Source organism: Fukomys damarensis, unplaced genomic scaffold (assembly GCF_012274545.1).
Source record: "Fukomys damarensis isolate Sample0158 unplaced genomic scaffold, DMR_v1.0_HiC HiC_scaffold_7, whole genome shotgun sequence".
Taxonomy (NCBI): domain Eukaryota; kingdom Metazoa; phylum Chordata; class Mammalia; order Rodentia; family Bathyergidae; genus Fukomys; species Fukomys damarensis.
In genome coordinates, this window is record NW_022900919.1 from 8,068,877 (window position 1) to 8,091,327 (window position 22,451).

The following is a 22,451-nucleotide window of genomic DNA, read 5'->3' on the forward strand; positions in this document are numbered from 1 at the left end:
GGGTTGTTATGTGGCTCTACATGTTTCTTTGGTGCTTTCATTTTGCGGCTAGTGATTAGCCATTCATGCACCCATCCTACTCTAACTGCTGGTGAAGTAGAAAAAGATGAGACCAGTGCATTGTGTGAAGATCACACTTGTCATGTTGGAACGAGACACAGGGTTCCCATGCTGACAAGCCTGTGGGATCTCTTAGGGCCAGCTGACAGCATTTCACAGAATGGTGACAGTTTTAGCCCTTGGCCCATGTCCCCTGAGCCTTTGCTGACTTCAGACTATTACACCCACAGAGAACCAAGCAAAAGTGGAACCTCCTGCGTTCAAACCTCAACCTGGTGTTGGGACATTAAATGAGATGAGAGGCTGTGCCTCAGGCCACCCCCTTCATATAAAGTGTGACACACAGTATAGTTGTCCATACTTGTCCTCGGATGTGTCCTGAGGACATCTGCAGTCCTGGCCGGGATGGCCACCTACCCAGAGCAGCTGGGTGTCTAAGATGTCTGGGAAGCTCTCTTCAGGCATCTCTTGCTTGCAGTCCCTGGGCCTCAGCTAGAGAAACAGAATGGGCACGTTCTATTCACTGAGCTCATTGCAGAAGAAATATGGAATGATTGAGCATCCAAGGGACAGGGTCTTTGCAGCTCATTCCCAACCCACCTTGATTTTGTGTGCTCCCCACACTCTGTGCATCAGTCTGCAGCTCTCAGGGGAACCTGAATTTGGAGCTGGGGCTGCTGTCCTCTTCACTCTGGACAGGGTGTGCTCAAGGGAAGCCAAGTGTTGCCTCTCCATGCCCACTATCCCCTGGGCACTTTCCCCACACCCCGCTCACCTCCATCCTCTCAGGATGGGAGGTGCGCATACCTAGCACGTAGGAAGTGTTTAACAAATGTTTATTGAATAAATAAGTTTAAATATTATCATCCCTGCCTAGTCATAGATGAGGAAATAGGCTCAGAGGTATGTTGTTGACCAGAAGAGGGGATAAAATTACCCAGGCTTTGACCTTTGTTTCTCTCTCTCACTTCTCTTGGCACAATTAATTGAACTTTTGTTAAATTGAAAGCTAAAATCCCATTTGATGTAAATTGTACACTGTGTATGGTGTATCATATGTAATATATATGTAGGTATATGCACACATACACCCACATACAGGTAGGACTACTTAGAGAAGAGTCTGGACCTGACTCTTACACATGATGTCAAAATCCCATACATATACATATTTTTTTTTTCAAGAACTTGACTGTCTTTTTGTCATTTCAGTGCTCTGGTTAGCTGAGAGCAAGAGCATATATTGTATAGGTATTGTCCATTTTTGCCTACTGTGATGTTATCCATGACAGCATTACCACCAACCACTGTGTTGCTTGTTACTCACCAGGGATTTGTAATTACACAGTGTTTTGTGATTGTTCTTATTGGCATGATAGGAAGACATAGGAATACAACTAAGCCTGTGATGACTGCAGTCTTCTCTGGTACTAGCATTACTGACCCCTGGAAACTGATTGTTTTTTTCCTAAACAAAATCAATAAAGTTACCTGGGGGTAGGAAACTTGATGTTATTTTTGCATCTTTTTTTGTGAGATCATTAATGATCATGGCAATTAATCTCATTCTTCATCCTATTGTAATTGAGTGTACCTGTCATCTCTCCTGGTGACTTGAACCTCTCACAGATAGAGTTTCTTAGTAGCAGAATACTCAGTAGAGTCTGGTGCTTGGCAAAAGGTACTGATAGTGGGGAATTTTGTAGTATCAAGCTGATGTGTTGTTGTTATATTAATTAACAATAGCCATTATAAAATTGCCCGCAGTTTTCTAGAAGCTGCTATGGGCTATTCCTGTTATTTGCAACTTTAATAAAATTAATAAGATCTACTAAATAGTGACTGCCAGTTAGCTGACTACAAGGCTACAGACCCAGATCCTGCTGGCTTCTCCTCTTTTAGTGGAAAAGCTGTGTTCCCCGGAACATTTCTCTGTATTCTTTATCTCAAATCAAGTATTCAAGGGGTGGGGATTTAGCTCAGTGGCTCCATGCCTGCCTCTCAAACATAAGGACTTACGTTTGATCCCCAGTACCGGAAAAAAAAATCCAAGTCAATACAAGTTTTCATTTCCTAAAGACAGCCAAGACAGCTTTGAGGAGAGGCCAAACCTGACTCCTATGCCTGACATCAGAATCCCAAAGCTTCTGAGAGATGTTGTATAGCTCAGAGCCAAGTAAAGCTAAAGCTTCTAGAATGGCAAATGCACCAAGCATCCTTAACCATCTCCTGTGGCTTCCAGCATCTGGGGTGAAAATAGGAGGCAAGAGCATTGTGGGAATCATTCCAGAACTCCCTCCATGGTATGTTTGGGTATTCCCAATGCAAATACAGAAGCAGCATGTTATTTTATTTTTAAGATAAAAATCAACTCCATGCCATTAAGTTGTTATTGTATCTAATAACATGTGACATGAGGCCCATCTGTGACCCCAGCCCTGCAGTCGCTTAGAGTTAAAATTACTGTGCGTACTTAACACTACATGTTTTTGTTAAATATAGCACTGCCAGAAAGAATAGATGCCCTAGGACATAAACCTAAAATAACATGGAATTTTTAGTCAGGTAATCTTATTTAAACTAAAAATAACCTAAACGGTAGTTTATATAAACCTCAAGTATCAAGACTCCCAGCCCAGTGCTAGTTCATCAAACTGAAAATTTATGAGGCATTTACTTAGCATTTAACATTTTAAACCAGAACAAGCATGATCTGTATTGGAGACAAGTTCCAGAAAGCCAGGAATTCCAGTCTTGGCTAATGTTGCTGACTGGAACATTCCTCAGGGAAGTCCTCTGAGGGCCGCCGGAGGTAAACACTCACCAAATGTGCCACACCGCTGGTGAGTCTGATCCTGTGAGGAATGGAGAGGGGTCATCAGCATACTCCACTTCTTGATCACTTTTATAACCATCCCTTTTGTCTCCCGAGAGACCCAGTTCTCATGCCAGGACAGTCTGAAAGTATGGGGGAGAGAGACTGGTTTTACAACCAGTCTTGCCACCAGAGAAAACTTGAAAATGGGTCCAAGCCCAACATTCCTCTCTATCTGAAGTGAGACCAACCTCTCGTGGTTTAAATCTCCTCAAAGGGTGGTTTCAAAACATCCTTGTTGGTCAGGAAAACCCATCGGATGTTTGCTCAGGAAATCCCAGCCTGATATAGTGTCTGTAGGATGCATCCATGTTGTCGCAAATTGTGAAGAGGCACTAATCACAGCACAGAGACGGACCATTAATTGGAGCGTTCATTCTCCACAGGATTGTGATCTAGATTTTTTAAAGTTTTTGCAACCTGAGGTGGGAGATACTTCTGACATTGGCCAAATTGTTACAGTATGAAAGGAAGTTTTAGAGAATTCCTATGGAGAGTTGGAATCTCTATAGGGATTTAACTTTCTGAAAATACAGCAAGGATGTGTCTATTTGTGGAATATTCAGGTTGGTAGCAGTGAACATGCTTGTCACACTGCCACTAGGGATGCCTTCCCTACGTGGGCTGTGTAAGAAGAAAAGGTTTACATGGTGGAGGATTTGGGGGACAGTGACAAGTAGAACCCTTGTACAAGCTCTCAGATGGTTACGCCCGAGGACCCAGCGCAGAATCCCAGAACCATACATTTTCCAAAAACATCATTATTTTCACTAAAGATGACTAGGACTCACTCTACAAGGGGCAGTTTGACCTAATCCACTAGCATTAGTTATACCTTATCATAGCTGAAGACACAAGCTGGTGCTGCTTTTTTTATTTAATGTGACACTTTATTTCTATAACCTCTACGTGTTTCACAGAGTTTTTTTGGAATCCATCAAAGTTTTCCGAACCTTTACCCATTTGAAAACACCACCGACTGTATTTAGGTATCCAATCACATTTAAGATATTCAGTTTATCCTCTGATAAATATACTTGAAAACCCAATCAGTTCCTTCAAAAGTTAGCATGAAACAGGAGTGAAGGGATCTCTGGCAAAAGAGGAAAAAGTTGATTTTCCTTAACGTAGTGTCTGTAGGATGCATCCATGTTGTTGTGTGTTGAAGAACTCGTATTTTATGGGTGAGTGATGCTCCAATGTATGCACATGAGTGTGCATTTCACTTGTGTTCACCTCTTAGCTGTTGCACATAATGTTGCCATGAACACAGGAATGCTAACATTTTTAGATGCTGATTTCACTTCCTTTGGAAACTAACCAGAGATTCCTTTCACTATTCTGCTGACGGTTGCACCGAGGTACTAAATTAACACATGCATCATGGGTGGGTTCTCCAACTTGGGGGCACATTTTTTCAGTATTAAGCATATAATGCACTTGCTAAATATTTCCTGAGTGCTTCCCATAGGCCGGCCACTAATGGAGAAGCTGAGTTGTGGGAATCAGGAGAAAGGGAAGATGTGTGGGAATCTAGGAATCTAGGAAGAAGGTCTAAAGTTAGGTGAAGATGTCTGCACTGATAGAAGTGTGGCCATCAACACCCACAGATACGCCATGATAGTTGGTCAGTTGACCGATTAACCAGTTAACAATTGACCAGTTAACCAAAAAAGCTAGTTCAAGTGGAGAAGCATCCAGAAATAATATTTAAGTGCCTTAAACATTTTAACTTAAGCTATAAAATGGGGTTTTAAATATTATATTATATATGTATATTATTAATAAATATTTAAATATTGTAGTTTTTTGCTAATTTCATGATAGGGAGAGCCTTTTTGTTGGAGGTATGTGCCAGATGGACTTCATATCACCACCTTTACTCAAAGCATGTTTACAATGTGAATTTGAACCCAGTTTATTTCACATATTTGTATACATGTCAAGAGTGTAAAAGACCCTTATGAAGCAATCTGGAAACACAGTTTTTTGTTTGTTTGTTTTGGTTTTGGCACCGCGGATTGAACTCAGGTCCTTGTGTTTGCCAGGCCGGTGACGGAACTGCTGAGCTAAGTCCCTGGCGCTGGAAAGTTTAGCAATTTGGTGCTTTTCTTTTTGCTTTGTTTTGTCCGAAACCGTTTTGGCAGCAGTTGTGTTTTAGCTTCAGAAGGTGTGAGGAAACCCTTGTCCCTTGGTGAATGCATCCTCCTTGACTCGGGGAACAGCCGGAGGGGGCTCTGCTGGCCCAAGATCCGGGGTGCCGTGTCATCAGGCAATGCATTTCCCAGAGGAAATGGTGGCAGTGGCTTTGGCTTTGGCTGCTCTTGCTCCTCATGGGGTCTGGCCAAGGAACTTCTCTTTAGCAGAGGATAGGAGGGGCTGCAGATTTTATAGAGAAAATGGGAAGGGCTTCTCTTGGGGAGCTTTCAGCAGTAAGCAGCAAATGGGAACCAAAAGATGATCAGAGGCCAGAGAGGAAAACTAGGAAAATGGGGCTCCAGAGAAGCATCTCTGACCTTTTCAGTATTTATCTTCTGTCTATTTTTTTTTTTTGGCTCTATTCCATTACCTGGCACTTGAGAAATACCTAACAAATAGTTTTGGAATGAATTAAAGTACACTTACTTTTTCTACCACTGGGATTGTTGACAAGGAGCTGGCAACCTTATACCCAGTGTGTCCCTCTCCTGGAAATCACAGCTCAGCAAACTGCAGGCCTTTTGACCTTGTGTGCTCTGCCTTCCAGCTCACTATAATAAGATGAAGTAAGATCACCATCCCACTTACAGTGTGTGGTCAGCCTTGTCTGCCTTGCCAAGCCTCCTGGTGTCACTTGGATCCAGTTGGGTGGGGCAGGTGCCAGTAATGATCTTGGTGGACCCTGGTACAGAAATGTGAAAGATAAAAGCCCACACTTGTTAATGAATTTGAGGCCCTGAACTCATGACATTTGATAAGTCAAAGTCTTGGCTGGTTCCCACTGGCCTTTAGCACTGTGACGTATCCCTGAGAAACACAGCACTTGGATTACTGACAAAGCAAGCTTAGTCATCAGAAGCTTAAAAGTTTAAGAACTATAATGTCACAGTTAATATAATTTATTCACTCATTTATTATTAATGAATATCTGCTCAGCCTTCACACACCATGTGATCAAATCACTGCCCCCTCTCTTTCTCCATAAATTCCTTCCTGCAGTCTGCCCTGTGTGACCTGGTATCGTGCCACACCATCTTTTGTACAGGCATTCCTCTTTTAATTACTGGGTTCTGGTTCTGGGATGAGGTGGTCATTAAATGAATCGGTTGCTAAATGGAGAATCCTATATAGCATGTACATTACAATATTTAGAACAAAAATGGTCAAAGGAAACTCCAACTCGATGACTTTGCTTTCATTAGCATAACTCTTACATGCAGTGCTGCAATGTATGAGAGTGATGGCGAACCTTTTAGAACTTTCAGTAACAGCCAGCTGTGGCACGCATGCCTAGTATTCACCCCCACTGGTATAACAACATAAAACTACAGTGTTATACTGTACAGTACAATCAGCAAAGATTACAGTACTGTTCTATAGAGGAAGCCACAGTAAGGCCCCACTGCTCCTCACATTTCTGTACTGAAAGTCTGAATGTGGGTTATAAGTCCAAGTGGTAAGTCGTAAGTCCAAACAGTTCACCTCGGTCATAAATCCAAACATTTGTTAAACAGGTCATTAAACAAGTACTTAAGATTGAATTTCAGTGCACTTTATACCCTTGACCCTGGACCTGGAAATGAGATGCTTCTAGCATAGTGTCCTTTTCTCTCCTCTTTGAACAGCCTGGGGATGAACCACGATGATGATCACTCGTCCTGTGCTGGCCGGTCCCACATTATGTCAGGAGAGTGGGTGAAAGGCCGTAATCCCAGCGACCTCTCTTGGTCCACCTGCAGTCGAGATGACCTTGAAAACTTCCTCAAGTAAGTCATGGAATTATTTTGTAGCATCAGAACAATGGGAAGTTCTTCTAGAAGACAAAGTGGAGTTCAGCAAGTATGAGGAAGAAGAGTGAATCTCTTGCTGAGTCCTCAGGTGGCCTCAGGAGGTAGTCAGTGCCGAGTCCCCTGTAACAAGAACACACCTCCTCCCGAGTGTGCATCAGGTACCATGTTGAGTCTGTGACCTTTAAACACTTCTCCGTTGATGGAAATATCAGCATAGTGACCCTGTGGTGAAAACCCATTGCACTCAACTGCAGTCTGTGACAATGAGGGGGCCCTGCTTTAATGATGCCATGTAGCTGCCATTGAGCAAGCACTTCCTGGCTGCTAAGGCTGCTTCCCTGGAGGGAAGTGAATTTCCTGGGAGAGGGGGTGGCTCACCTCCCTCTCCCATGGGGAAAGGAGTATCTCTCACTGCCACTTTCTTCCTAGAAGATAACTGCATGATTCTGTTCCCAGGCTTCTGCATAAGAATTGGCCCTCTGGTTTCAGACTCTGCTCAAATTGAGTGAACCCGTGGGCCATGCCAGTCCCTTGGTGTTAAAACCAAAAGGGTAGATTTATAGCCTTGATGCAATGTATCTACCTTGATCATTTCTCTGCTTAGTTGTGTTAATCCATTTACCCTGCAGAAATGGAAGAGAGTCCCTGAGTGCTACCTGCATAGGAAGCTTTACAGTTCAAGAGTACATTAAAGTACCCAGTGCAACTGGGGAAAGTGACAAAAGCATCATCCTGTGTCTTCCTGCTTGTCTCCTGTTGCTGGGAATATTGTTTAAGCAGTAAACAGACTGAAAATAACTTGTTAGTTTTAAGATAGTCTACTTTCATTGAGTCTTTGCTATCACCCAATCATAATAAAATGTGACAAGCTGCTTGATGTTGCTTTTCTTTACCCAGAAGAATCAGAACAACAGAACAGGGTGTTTTCATTTGCTCACGTATACAGTGCAAGTCCCATTGGTGACAGGTAATGCAAGTTTAAGCCTGGAAGAGGGGACCAGCCTCATCTCTGTGTACTTGTGCACATGTGGCTCTTTTCTCTGTGTCTTGGCAGATGGCTGGGTTTTCTTTTTACTACCGTCTGCCTTGCTTTAAGAATAGAAAAATAAAAGTACTTAAGTATTTAATCTTCAGATAGAGCCCACTTTGGGTGAAATGTACCTCTCATTGTAAGTGAACTTCCCCATCCCAGTCAACATCCTGAAGTCATTGCCAACAGCAGGTGTGGCCAGGTGGCCCACTGAGTCCAGCACACCTGCTGCAGCCCAGCAAGCCCTCCAGGAGATCTAGGGAGCCAGAAATAAGCATGCTGATTTCATTTAAAATGAAACAGCCCTTACTTGTGCTTTTTCTTTATATATAGTAACTGGCTTGGAGCCATACTCTTAAGATAATTTTGTAATCTGTTTCAAAGCCATGTTTATCAAACCCCCTAAGAAGAGCCCATTTGCCTGGTGGGTTTCATTCCCAGGACCGTCAATACCTCATTGCCTTTGGGGCAGAGATCCACATTCAACCAAGTAGAAAAAGTGTAAAAAAAAAAGTAAACAAAATGCAATCTATTATGCCCACTGCCTGGGTCCTTCTCCCATAAGTACTTGAAGGTGCATCCTTCACAGGGACTGAAAAGTTAAACTGTGAACTTGGGCAGCACATTTACAAGTCAACTTGCCTCTTGGCTATTTCAGGTCCAAAGTCAGCACCTGCTTGCTGGTCACTGACCCCAGGAGCCAGCACGCAATACGCCTCTCTCACAAGCTTCCCGGCATGCACTACAGCGCGGACGAGCAGTGCCAGATCCTATTTGGCACCAACGCCACGTTCTGCAAAAACATGGAGGTAAGCAGCCCAGAAGGGCTGGCTCGGCAAGGGGCGTAAGGCTGGCCCTCCCTCAGCAGGTCTGGCTTCAGCTAGTGGACACAGGTATTCACACTTAACACAGGCATTTGCACATCTGCACCCCAGATGGCCACACATGCACACTCACCCACATATGCACTGGCAGCCACCTCCACACAGAGGCAGCTTGGCAGGGGGATGGCTCAGGGTTACTGCGGACATTCGTAGCCTAATATTTCAGCACGGATGCTTTAGGTTGCCAGAGCAAGGAAGATGAAGTCATACTTCTTAGAAGTGATGTAATATCACCCAACTTCAAATCTTGCCCCGATGAGGAAGAGAGAGTTTAAAGCTGTTAAACATTAGAGACTATCAAATGGAGATTTAACAAATAATACATTGATCATATGATAATAGTAATAAACCCATTAAACAGCATTTATTGAACAATGCCCACATTTAGTCCTAAATTTTCCAAGCTGCATGATCACACTTAGCTCTCACAACTCCCTAAATTATATCCCCTGGTTATATGCAATGATACCAAGTCAGACCATGTAATCATTCAGAATGGTTAGGCTGCTAGCAAGAATTCAGACCCAAACCTGGTCACTCGTAGAGCATATATTTTTGCACTGTTGCAAACAGGGAGGCCTATAACTTGGCCAGTTTTGGAGGCATAAGGTGCCATGAGGGACATACTGGTACCAGGGGCTTGGCATTTGTTATGTTGTGGTCGCCTATGTAACAGAGAGGGCAAGCCCTGGCCCCAGAAGGTCAAAGCAGGTTGGGAGTCAGTTAGTGCTTGGCACTGGCAAAAACCTGTACAGTATATCGCAGTGGGGCAAATAACAGTAAAGAAGTAGGTAGCTGGGAAGGGAATGGTGTTCAGAAGTCATCTAACAGGGTCTTAGCTGGGGTAATGTGTTTCCTACCATTGTTTGGGGTGTGGAAAAATGGCAGCACTTCAAAACTAGGCTAGTGTCTTCTCCAGCTGTTTCCCCCAAGGACATTTACCATGGTGTTGTCCAGAATCCTCCTCTGCCCTCCCCCTGGGCACTGTGACAGCAAGGTTCCCCTCCAGGCCTGTCTCAGGGAAAGCCATCTCCCACTTCCAACCCCCTAGATGTCCCGTACCTCCTGAGCCCCACTGTACGGTTGGATACCTTCGAGAGAAGGTATGAATAACTCCAGGGTCCAGTCATCCCCAGCAGCCTGCCATACTGCCTCACCTCATACTCACTGTCAAGTGCTACATGGCTTGACCATTCTGGCTCTCATTCATGTGCATATCTGCCTACCAGGAGCATCCTGTTTACTTGCACCCAGCTTCCATCCCAAAGTGAGTTGATGACACAGAAATGTCAAGAGAGAGTAGATTCCAAGGTGGCTTTTGATGGTGTTATAATTAGTACAAAAAATAGTATGAGGTCATGTGGATGGGACCTTCTGGAGGACACTGAGCCCTTAGAAAACACAGAAGGACCTGGGCCCTCAGTGGGAATGAGGAGGTGTTCTCAGTGGAGTCAAGGACACAGAGTTGCCACTATGCCCAGTGGGGAATCCTGTCCCAGGCTCATGAGATGGGGCAGGCCAGGAGGAGCTGGCCCTGCTGGGGTAAGCTTGTATGGTATGGGAGTTGGATAGATAATAATCCCTCCTTGCAGATGCAGCCATTTTCCTCTTTGAGAGCTCAGCAATTGCACACTCCCTGGGTGAGGCTGAACTGAAAGAGGAAATACATGTATAAGGAGCCCACATTCTCCCAAGCTAGACTGTTACTTTGAACTGTTGCATGAAACCCTTCAGTGTAACCATTGAGACAAGGACTTTTAACCTAATTTTAACAGATGAGAAAATGGGAAACAGGGGAAATTAGGTGATAGGCTAGGAATACCCAGCCAGCAAGGGACGACTAAAGAGGGAAACCCGGGTGTGTCTGTCATCGAGGGACAAAGACTGCCCTCATTCAAACACAGACCTCAAAAGGTAGGCTGCATGGTATTCTGTTTTCCTTTATTAGCATCCTTTTGTTTAAAGAGGATGATTACAGGTGAGCAATTGATTATTATCTCATTGTTATAACTTTTTTCACCCTAGAAGCTCAAAATCCAAATGTATATACATGGGGTTCTTCCCATTTGTAAACAAAGACAAACATTTATTTCTGCAGCTCACCAGGAAACTGATATTTTCCTACTTGCTTTTTCCTGGAGGGTTTCACCAATCATCAAATAAAATAAATTGGCACTTTCCATTCTGAGTTTTTGCAGCATGATTACTTGAGGAAGGGAAGGAACAGCAGTCACTTTAGGGCTCTGACAGTGAGGTGGCAGCAACTATTCATACTACAGAACATCTCACTCTAAGGTTCTGGTACTCCTGGGGAAGATGGGACAGAAGGGTATATGCCCCCCATTATCCCTTGAGAGCCCAGGACTTGGGGTGCTGCCCTGGATCTGGCACATGTCCTTTGAGTCAGATCCAGACCAAGACAGCACTGTAGTCCAGGACTCGAGAGCTCATTACATTGTCATTATGCTCCTTCCATCCCTGGGGAGACCTGCGTTCTGGATGATGTTCTGTATGGCAGGATTGTGTAAGGCTGCTGTCATTGTTCTGTTCTTCCTGGAACATAGTCTCAATGGTGCTTGTGTGTGCCTTCCCCATCTCCTTCTGTGCCCTTCATCATCCATTATGTTCCAGCTATACTGATCTTCCTACTCTCCCAGGATCCCAACTGGCTGTTGCCAGCAGAAACACATCTTGCTGCATGCAGCTCTTTTCTCTGGCAGTTTCTCTCTTAGTTATCTGTGTGACTGATTCTCTCATGTTTTATGAGTTTTCATTTTTTGTTTTCAGTGTGCGCTTTTCAATGAGGTCTACCTCATCACCCTATTGGAGACTATCATTTGGGAGTCCTCTCCCTGACAACCCTTACATTACCTCTCCTGGCCTTGAGGGGGAGAGCTCTACTTCCCAACACTGGTCATCTTTTCCCTTACTGTATAGTTCACTTACTTATTACTATGGCTTTGATAATTTCCTCTTCTAGGTTATGAACCTTTCCAGGGTAGCAAACTTTGTTTTTTTTACTCATCAGTGTTTCTCAGTTGCCATGACCAGCGCTTAGTACATATTGGGTACTTAATAGGCATATATTGTCCCTTCATTCAGCCATGACCCTAACACCATTTGTAGAGTCCTTCTTATATGGCTTTACTCGACTGTTGATGAATCAGTAGACAAGCTCAGAACTGAGAAAGAGACCCTTAGATTCCTCCATGTGTGTTGTATTACTCCCTAAGCTTCATGCTTCTCTGTCTGATTCACCAACATCACACATGAGACTTTGTCAAGGGTCTTACAGACATCCTTACAAACCATTCCTATAGCCTCCTCACAGAATGAGAAACCACTCAAGGCAATGCAGTGAGTCTAGAAGCAAGTGACCACAGGCTAGTTCTTTGTAACTATCTCTCTTTTTCTGTGTCTTAGTGTCCCCACTGGTAAAATCTCAAGCTTCTGGCAAGTTACTATAGGTAAAGTACTAAGAAATGGGTCTGACAAAAAGTCCCTAGTAAGGTGAGCTGACACTTGTGCCATTATTTCCTTTCTAGATAATGCTGATTCCTGTCTGTGGGGAGATAGATGTAATATACCTATATATCTCTAGGAGCAGTGTTTCTCTGTATACAACTCCAGGGGCTGTGAAATATTACACATTGTGTAAAATAAGTGCTTCTTATGCAAACGGACATCCAGAACAAATCAGAAAAGTCTTTTAACACATTCACAACAGGGACATAATCAATATATCTTGCTACTAGGCAGCTGTGAGCCATTGGTGATACTTGGATGACTGTCTTATCGGGTGTAAGTCACCTGATAGGATGGTCGTGCATGTACTACTGGTGGTTCGCGGTGATACTAATGTGTTAGTCCAATACTGTAAATGGTCTTTGTGTAATTTTTACTCTTTCATGTTCTTGATTGAAATGGACATTATGTCATGAACTTATCATCTAAGTTGCCTATAAATTTCTTACCCCAAATTCTGCTTCTAGCCAAGAGGGGATAACAGGGACCAGGTTTGCCCTATCATTGGAAACAGCTACATAATAGAAGGAAAGAAGCAGTGAATTTTCAAGATTCTGCACATCAAGCATTGAAGGCCTGTGACCCTTGAATGATGGGTAACCAGTGAGGCTTATTGCATGGACAGCCTCCTGCCTGCAGGACAGGGAAATATTACTAAACAGAGACAGTGGTCTTCCTGAGTTGAGGAAATTGGGCTGGTGGTACAAGGACCTGAAGCAGCTGGAGTTCCAGTGTTCAGTACAATAGAAGAAAGAGCTGGCCAAACAGAGAGCCTAAGAGATCTGAAGAGGGTCATCCATGAAAATTCAGCTTAATGGTCAGTTCATGTGTGTGAGAAAATGACCCAAGGCCGGGAAAAGAACCAGTGGAAAGGGCTCAAAGGAACAGTCTCACGAGCTCACATAGACATAGGTTAGAGCACACAGAGAGTTTTGCTTCAGTAATGTGGTAAAATTAACCTTAAACTAAATGCATATCTGGTGTCACCTAACCAAACTTTAAAACAAGATCTGAAAGGATCAGACTGTTTCTAGGCAATTTAAGCTTTGGAACAAAGCCCAAAAATGTTTATAGAATTCTAAAACTATTCAGCTCTCAGTAAAATAAATCACAATATCTAGCATTAAATAAAATACTAACATAAATACATCCATAATGAGGAATAAATTCAATCAAAATTAATACGCAGGTAATAAAATTACCTGTGTCAGGGACATTAAAACACTTAAGTCATACGCCATTGTCAAGAGGGTAGCAGAAAAATGGAATGTACTAAGTGGAGACCTGGAAGATACAAAGAAGATCCAAATGAAATGTATAGAAAGGTAATGTTTAGTTGAAAGATCCTCTGGATGGGATTGATAGCAAATTAAATACCATAGGAGAGAACATTTGTGAACTTGGTAACAAAATGATTAAAACTGTCAAAACACTAAGAAGGAAAAGATCTTGAAAGTACATAAGTTCAGTGAACTGTGGGAATGCAGGTGTTCTTATAAATATGTAACTAATGCCCCTGAAGGACATGGGGGGGGGAGAAAGGGAAGAGGCAGAATGGAAAAAATGTGAAGAGGTCACGTCTAAAGTTTGATGAAAACTGTAAGGCCACAGATCCAAGAGGTTCAACATACTCTTAACTACGGGAAACAAGGATATTTAGACCAAGACTCATCGTTTAATCAAATTGTTTAAAAGTAGTGATAGAGAGAAAATCTTAAAAGAGCCAGAGGAGAAAAGATGTTATATACAGGTAAAAGTAAAAATCATAGTGCATTTCTCATTAGAAATAATGCAAGTGAAAATACAATGCAGCAATGCCCTTAAAGTACCAAAAGAAAAGAAGCTAGTCAGTCTACAATTCTATACCCAGCAAAAGTATCTTTCAAAAGTAAACAAAACATGTTTTGTTGTTGTTGCTATAAAAATGCTGATAGAAGATAACCATGAACAGACCTATACTATAAGAAACATTAAAGACAACTTTCCTATGGAAAGAAAATGATACTAAATGGAAGTATATATTTACAGAAAGAAGTGAAGAGCCAAGGAAGTAGTAACTAAATTGGTAAATATATAAATCTATAGTATATGGAAATATACTTAAATATCTTTAAAAGATTGTTGACCATTTAAAAAGCATTCTACAAAAAAATTAAAAAAAGATAAGTGTAAGTGCTTGTGGTAGATCTCCATGTCAGTCCTAATCCCCAGAGCCTATGATTGTTACTTTATATGGCAAAAGGGACTTTGTGAGTGTGATTAGTTTGAATATCTTGAGATGAGGAAATTTTCCTTGATTATCTGGTTGTGTCCAGTGTACTCCCAAGGATGGGAGCAATAGGAGATGTGGCAACAGAAGAAAGAGGTTAAAGTGATACAAGGAAGGGGACACAAGCCAAGAAGTGCAGGCAGCCTCGCCTCTGAAAGCTAGAAAAGGCAAAGATACCTCGTAGGATTAGGAAGGAAGCAGCCCCCAGTGAGAATAATTTTGGACTTCTGACTGTAAGCTCTGTAAGAGAATCTGTGTTGATTTAAACTGAGTTTGTAGTGATCTGTTATAGCAGGAATAGGCAACTAATGCAGATTTTCCAAAGAAAATAGTACAGTAGATTAGATTATGACATGTATAAAAGTAAAATGGATGAGATTCACACAGTGGCCAGAAAAATTATTGTATTATAAAATTTTTATACTGCATGTGAGATAGAATATGGTTGTCCCTCCTTTTGCAGAGTTTGGCTTTCTGAGGTTCTGGTTACCCATTGGCAATCACAGTCCAAAAGTATGAGATGGAAAATTCCAGAAATAATAAGTGTTAAATAACTTTTTTATTACTAGGACATCATTATATTCTTTTATTAGTAATTTTTGTTAATATAGTATCCTACTGTATACTGTATCCTACTAATTTATATATTAAACTTTATCGTAGTTATGTCCTATAGGAAAAACATAGTATGTGTAAGGTTTGGTATTGTATGTGGTTTCAGGAATCCACTAGGAGTCTTAGAATGTATTTCCCAAGGCTAAGAGGGGGCCAGTGAAATATCACATAAAGACAGTGATAAATTAGAGGAGTCCAATTTCAGCTATAAAACAACCAGTTAGTGCCACAACAGAGTTATAATGGATGAGCTGCCAAAGAAATATTAATCATACATTGCTTATCCTTGTGGCTAAACACATTAGAAATAGATTGTGTGAGGATGTATTGCGAATGAGTATTAGTCATTATACTGTGTTCCACAAGAAGCCAGTGTACTAAGAAACCAGGGTCCCTGACATGCTGTCCCATGTAGTTGAGTCTTTCTGAGGCCCCGTGGCCATCCTGTGTCTCCATGGCAACCTTTGCACCAGTGGTCACAAGAATGATGTCAGAGCATCTCGTTATTTCAGGAAAATCTGTGCTGCAGAATTCTCAACAGTATTCTCCAAACCACCATTGGCACACTTTATTGGGGATGGGGACCTACATATGAGATCTACAAAGGAAAACACACTCACTCCTAGCGAGGAGTTTTTAGTATGTGTGCTGCCGAAGGGAGCAGAGCTAGAGTTTTTAAGGGAATGCGTGTCATGGAATTGCAACCCCAGAAATCTGCAGGGGGATCTCTTAAGAAACACATTCCTGCGTGGGAATTGAGAGCATTGTCCTTATTCCCAAGCCTTGGGCTCCAAGACAGTGGTGATGGGAACTTCACCAGCCGGCCCCTCAGCTGACACAGAGAGAAGCTGGGCAAAGCACCGAAGCATTGGGAGGCGTGTGTGTGTGTGTGTGTGTGTGTGTGTGTGTTTGTGTGTGTGTGCACACACGCACATATGTGTCTGTGTTCAGAAGTTCCGGAACTTTGTCTGTTGTAGAGAATAAAATGATGAAATACAACAGCGTTTGGACATTCCCCTAGGAATGAAACCTGAGACACACTGGTACTGAGGGTTTGAAAGTTTTCCGGAATACAAAGCAAAGAGCTAGGGAAAAAAGAAATATTATTTTGAGGAAGATACCAACCACCCTTCCTAGAGGTGGGCTGTTTTTATTTCACTGATGTCCTTTTGCTGAAAGAGGAGCCCAGACTTTCCTGACCAAAGGTGGAGAGTAAGAAGCCTGCCTTGGCTCGTACCACTTTTTCTCAAACTTGGAATTGAAGTTCCTATTTCCACCGATTAAAAAGGATCTTCAGTTAAGAGGAATCATGGATATTCTCATGCCGCCCAACAGACGTGGCTGACTTTGCAAAACAGCATTTACCTCTCCACTCCTTCCGCAGGGAAATGGTTATTAGGAGCAGGGCCAGGTCTCGTCGTGTAATGTGTTGACAAAAAAACATTACTATATTACACATTTGGAGTTTGTTATTTGGAAAACTATATTTTGATTGAACTGATTCCCTGGTAAGTGCATATATTTGTAGTCAGGCAGTGACAAACTCTGAGAAGGGATTTTTAGGTGCCGCCAGGTGCTTAGAGTCCACAACGGCCGGGTGTTGGTGCTGGAGAGTGGCTGACATCTCCCCACAGCAGGGCGCAGCAGTTCCCCTGAGCTCTCCTTTGGCTAGTGTCAAAATGCGGAACTTCCTTGTGGCTACACATCCGTGTATGAGTGTGCTCCGCACTCATAGCTGTACTACAGTTAGGAACCACCTCTCGCTCACAGGTGTAGTGTAAATGATGTAGGGAAAACATTGCTACAGTTGTTTTGGGAGCAGCTTAGGCTTCAGATATTAACCAGGCTGCTGCTTCCTTAAATGTTTGCATATCAGAGAACCAAGAAAAATTACAGGGCCATACATTTTACTTTTTAGAACTCTGTAGCCCCCACACTTGCGCCATTGAATCTTTCGTGTCTGTCTGCAGAATGCTGTTATTATAAGGCAGAAAGCTGTCTATAGAAATGTAAACTAAAAAAAAATTGGCATCAGTAGCTGGCATTTGTCGTAGAAGTTATTGGCAAATACAGCTGTCTCCTCTTTTAGCCAATAGTAATGAGATGTTTTTAATTCACTAAAGCATTTCAGGAAAGTCCAAACATAAAAGTTATAAACAGGGGGTGGTAAGTATTTATTAGAAAGAGGAAATGAACTTTATGCAATTAGACCAATCGATCTTTTTTATGATTACAAGTTCCTCCTGTCCTCCACCAGCACAGTCCGTCTTTAACGAGGCTCCAGAGCTGTTTAAGCTCAGATATTCTGCCAGGTGGAATGGGGTGGGGCAGCCTCATGTAGTCATTGTCAGCTGAAAGGAAGAATGTGGCAGTGCTGCTGGAGAACAGGGTAAAGGAGGGGACAGGCGGGAGAAGGGCAGTTGGGGCAACTTCCTGGTCATGATGCCTGCTGCTGCACAAGGCCCTCATCCCTTGTCCCTTTCCCACGTGACAGAGGAATTCCTCCATTCAGCCTCCGGAGAGTCTCAGCCAGCAGAGGTTATGTGATGGCCCCCATCTGTATACCCTGAGTGCGTCACCACTACACATTCGATCATCATTGCTGTGAAACTCGTGCACACCTGCCACAGAGACAGAGGAAGGCAGAGCTCGGAGGAATCCCGCTAGCTGTGGATTCCGTGAGACCAGATGTCCCTGCATGTCGTGGCATTCACAAAGGACTGAGGCACACATGTGGGTGCCGTTTTTTGGGAATACTGTTGAACAGAAAAGCAAGACAAGTGTCTGCTTTGGTCAGAGGCATCAGAGGGTTTTGTGTGGTCTTTTTTCCCTAATAATTGCTCCTTTCTTCTTATGGAACCCAATTGGCTTTTGGAATAGCACACAGGTACAATCCATATAGCACAGTGGTGAACAAGGTAATCTCGCTAATTGGGCTGCTCCAGCTCCCCCATCCTGCCTCAGCTTTGCAAATACGTTACAGAGTCTCTCTGTGCCTCCGTTTTCTAGTTTGTAAAATGGTGAAATAATCTTAAGGACACATCATAGACTTAAGAGAGCCAGAAAACAGACCTAAGAACTGGAGTGCCTGACGGCACGTACTCAGGAAGTTTTCCTGGTATTATTCCTCTACACCTTGTGTATTGGACAGCTTTCTGTTCCTGTAATGAAAATACTTGAGAATATTGACTAAAATAAGGAAAGATTTATTTTGGCTCGTGGTTTCAGAGGTTTCATTCCATGAATGCTTGGCTCCATTCTCTTTAGGCCTGTGAGGCAGGGTGAGCTAGGGATGTGGTGACAGAAGGGCCTGGTGGAGGACAGCTGCTCACCTCATGGCCCCTGGGAAGAAAGCCAGAGAGGAAGGGCTGGGGACCATCAGTGTATTGCCCTTGTGATCCACTTAGAGCCTCATGAACCAATTACCTTCTAAAAGTCTATCTGCAACCAACCTTTTAATATAATGAGTCTTTGGGGGAACAGTGTGAATACCAGCCATAACCCATATGCCTGGCACCAGTGGAAAGCAGACATGGTTTAACATACCATCCTGTTAATCCTCCTTTTCCACTGTTCCCTATGCTTTTCTGTTTCTCCTGGCATCCTGGGAGCCTATAAAGCCCAGGGATTGCTCACCAGCATCTAGTATCTCTTGGCAAACTCCCAGTCTCCAGCTTGGAAATCCTTTTTCTATCGTGGCCATCTTGATGTGCAGAGAGATCCCTGTGGCACCCAAAAAGTGAAAGAGTCAAAATTCCACCTGGGAACAAAATTCTCTTTTTCTGTTCTGTCCTGTCTAAACCTTGTGGATCATGAGATCCTCCTCCTGAAACTTCAAATCCTATTTTAAATTTGCTAGGGGGAATGGATTTCAGGTATTTCTCTTTATATAGCTTCTCCCAGGATTCTTACCCTCGTTTGGAAATGCTGGTCTAAATGAAATCTGTACCTTTAATGCCAGTGGACCTGGCCAGAGCAGACGTCTGACAGGGTCCTGAAGCCTGTTTGGCTCTGTCCCTCTCAGACAGACTGGGCTGCACCGTCATACAGGGAGTTGGACGCCTGGCTGAAAGCTGTCTTGCCTGTCTGGGTCTCACCTTCCTGCCGAGCATCTGCAGCCTCTCGAAGCTGTTGGACTTTGGCAGCAGATGGCCCTAATTTTCCAGAAGCCTTTGAAATTTTACAGTAGACAGCCTTCTCCGAGAGTTCCCTAGTTGACTGATATCTTTCATTTCTTGTTATCCCTGCCAGCTGGGTGCCTGGACCCTGCCTTCGTCCAGCCCCAGCCAGGTGAGGGTCTTTGCTACCCTCAGGAACATGGAAGGAGCAGCCACGCCCTGCCTGGGATGCCGGAAACTTTCCAGAAACAGGTCTGGCATGCCGCCTGGGGGAAGACTTCAAACTGCAGTAGTATTTGTGGAAAATTTAGATTAGTCACTATTTCATCCAGCTCTTGGTATTTCGTCTTGTCTCCCTTTGGCTTGTGTTATCAGCAACACATTGTTGAGAGAGTTTACAGAACTGGAGCACTCTGAGCTGGAGCTGCTCTCTGGATCATTGGGTGCCCAGGAAGGAAGAGGCCAAAAGCACGGCCATCACCTTCACAGTCCTCAAAAGGGTCACAGCCAGTTGGAGAAATGCTATAAGGCTCGTGTGCATGACTGAGAGGTGCCCTCCTTTTGAGGAGCTCAGACCTTCCTGGGTTTCGATGGCACACCAGAGATGGAAGTTTGACCCTGGCTTAGTTAAACACGATATCTTGAAAGAACCGTGTGGCGGATCGGACTGGATTTGACATTAGCCAGACCTTAAACAGAGCTTCTTAGGTGGTGTGTACTAAGCCAGAGAGCTATTTCATTTTCCTTACACTGTGCAGGGGTCAGTGGTTTTCTGCTGCAGTTCAAGCTCCACCACAGGGTCGGAGCTGGGGGAATGTGGGCACCCTCATCCCTGATTTAGGTTGAATGATTTCCTCTTTATCTCTTCCCAGCCTGTTCTAAGGCACCACATTTTATAGAAGCCCATGCTGACCAGCAGTGTGTGCAGTTAAAGCCTCAAATCCCTAATCTTTTTTGATTCTCAAAAATCTTCTGATTGTTGGATTTGAATTTCGAGGTTGGGGATGCCCAACCAATGAAATCTATGGAAATATTCCCAAACCTGAAAAACTCCCAAATCGGAAATGATTCTGGCTCCAAACATTTTGGACAAAGGAGACTCAACCTGTAGAACCCCAGAGATGGAACTGCCTAGAGCCCAGAAAGGAGCATTCTGTTCTGCTGCAAATAAGAAAAGATGCTGAGCCCTCCTGCCCAGCCTGTGGTTCAGACAGAACACACAATCTGAAGGGAAGGAGTAGGAAGAGGAAGCAGGAATTCTGGCAAGGCAGTATAATCTGAGCGTTGGAGTATGTATTCCAGGGTCAGGATAGCTCTTACATCCACAGCCTAGGCCTACAACTTAACTGTGTCCTCATCTGCAAAATGGCATGATGATTTTCTCGCAAGAACGGTGTGAGTAAGGAATGCTGGCCTTGGTTAATGCTTAACGTATGTCGGCTTTTGTCTTGTGCTGTTGATTGTAAATGCATTCATTCATTTTCTCATGCATTCATTCAGCATGTCTTTACGGGGTAGGCATATGTGCTGCTTGGGCTGTGTGCCCTCTGATAAAAGAGTCAAAGAAGCAGCTTGGGAACACGGAGCTCAGGGTGCATCAGGTGAGACATGGGAACTGTTGCCTGGTAGAACCAGTGAGGTTGGAGCACTTGTAGACCACTGATGGGCTCTTCCTAGTGGGCGTGGAGGAAAGAGGGCAGCTCCTTCACAATGGCTGAGCTTCTTGAATCTGACCTTGATCGATGCATTTGTTCAGTCCTGAAATGTACTCTCTGAAGGCAGGCAGGAAACCATGCTTACCACCCACACTGTAGCTCCCATAAAGCAGGCCACAGCCTGCAGGAAGGGGGCCTCAAGAAGGGGCAGAGAAGAGCCTGTGAGGCCAAAAGAGTGGCCAGTGCAAGGGCACAGAGTCGCTATCTGGGGATGGTAGGACAGACGGGTGCATGGAGGCATCAAGGATAGGAGAGGGGTGGGAGTTCAAGTAGGAACTGTGGCTGGCCTGCGTCAGGCGTAGGGCTTTTAACTGGGTCCCGAAGAGAATGAGTACTGCTTTAAGTGGTATCTGTGTTTTAGATTTGCAAACTGGATTCTACATGAAAGATACTGTAATGGAGAGGCAATTGGAACTAGCAATTGAAGTTGTTCAGATGAAAGAGGAAGACTTACAGAGGCAGTGGTATTGAAGATAAAGCTAAACAATTTGCTCTGGAGAAGCCAATACCAGTTTTTAGTTCATCTTACCAGTATTTAGTAGACAGGTATTATGAGCATTATGATTATTTATCAAAGACTGTTAGCTTTCTGGCACTGTCACAAAATACTCAGTCGACTTACAAAGAGAGGTTTATTTTTGGCTCATGGTTTCAGAGATTTCAGTCCATAGTTGGCACTGTTGCCTTTGGGCCTGAGGCAGCATAATGCCTCACGGCAGGAGCACATGACAGAGCGATGTGTTCATCACATGGTGGGCAAGATGCAGGGAGAGGAAGAAGCAGGGAGTCCCACTGTCTCCTTCAAGGGCCTGTCCCCAGTGACTGGAACACCTCTTCTAGGCCCACCTCTTAAAATTTCTACCACCTCTCAGTAGCACCAAACTAGAGACTATGCCTTTACCCCACAGACCTTTAGATTCATTTTAGATCCAAACTACTGAATAGGGAAGTCCATCCTTACCTAGATGCTTGGTTATCAGTGTGGTTTTTTGGGGTATTATTTGTTTTCTGAGCAAGCAGTATATGTACAAGATATAAAATCCAAAATGCAGGCATCTATACATTTCCTTTTCCCTATAATTATGGGAATGTGCATCAGTAGCCCTGTGAATATTGCCTTTTTTCTCTTAATGTGTCTTGGAGTTGTTTAGGCCTAGCTCAAATAGAGTTGTCTTGTCTTTCTTAGTTTTTCTTACTAGAAGTGGTGTTATACTTTAATTTTTTTATTGTGACATAATTTTAGCTCTCAAGAGTGGCGACTGTAATGGGTTCTGTCAGCGCACACCTCCCCAGGTTAACATCTTTCGTAATCATAGAGACTTATTAAAATGAAGAAATTTACAAATAAATACTAAGTGTTTGAGGAAATAG

At 43.5% G+C, this 22,451-nt stretch overlaps 1 protein-coding gene across 1 annotated transcript in view; it reads left to right on the forward strand.

Annotated features, from left to right (window-relative positions):
• Adamts17 (ADAM metallopeptidase with thrombospondin type 1 motif 17) overlaps positions 1 to 22,451 on the forward strand; it is a 281,117-nt gene that overhangs the window by 136,437 nt on the left and 122,229 nt on the right. Inside the window, exons 9-10 of the mRNA XM_010611091.3 lie at positions 6,760 to 6,900; positions 8,613 to 8,763. Coding sequence (XP_010609393.1) covers positions 6,760 to 6,900; positions 8,613 to 8,763 — 292 coding nt within the window. The remainder of the gene's footprint in view (positions 1 to 6,759; positions 6,901 to 8,612; positions 8,764 to 22,451) is intronic.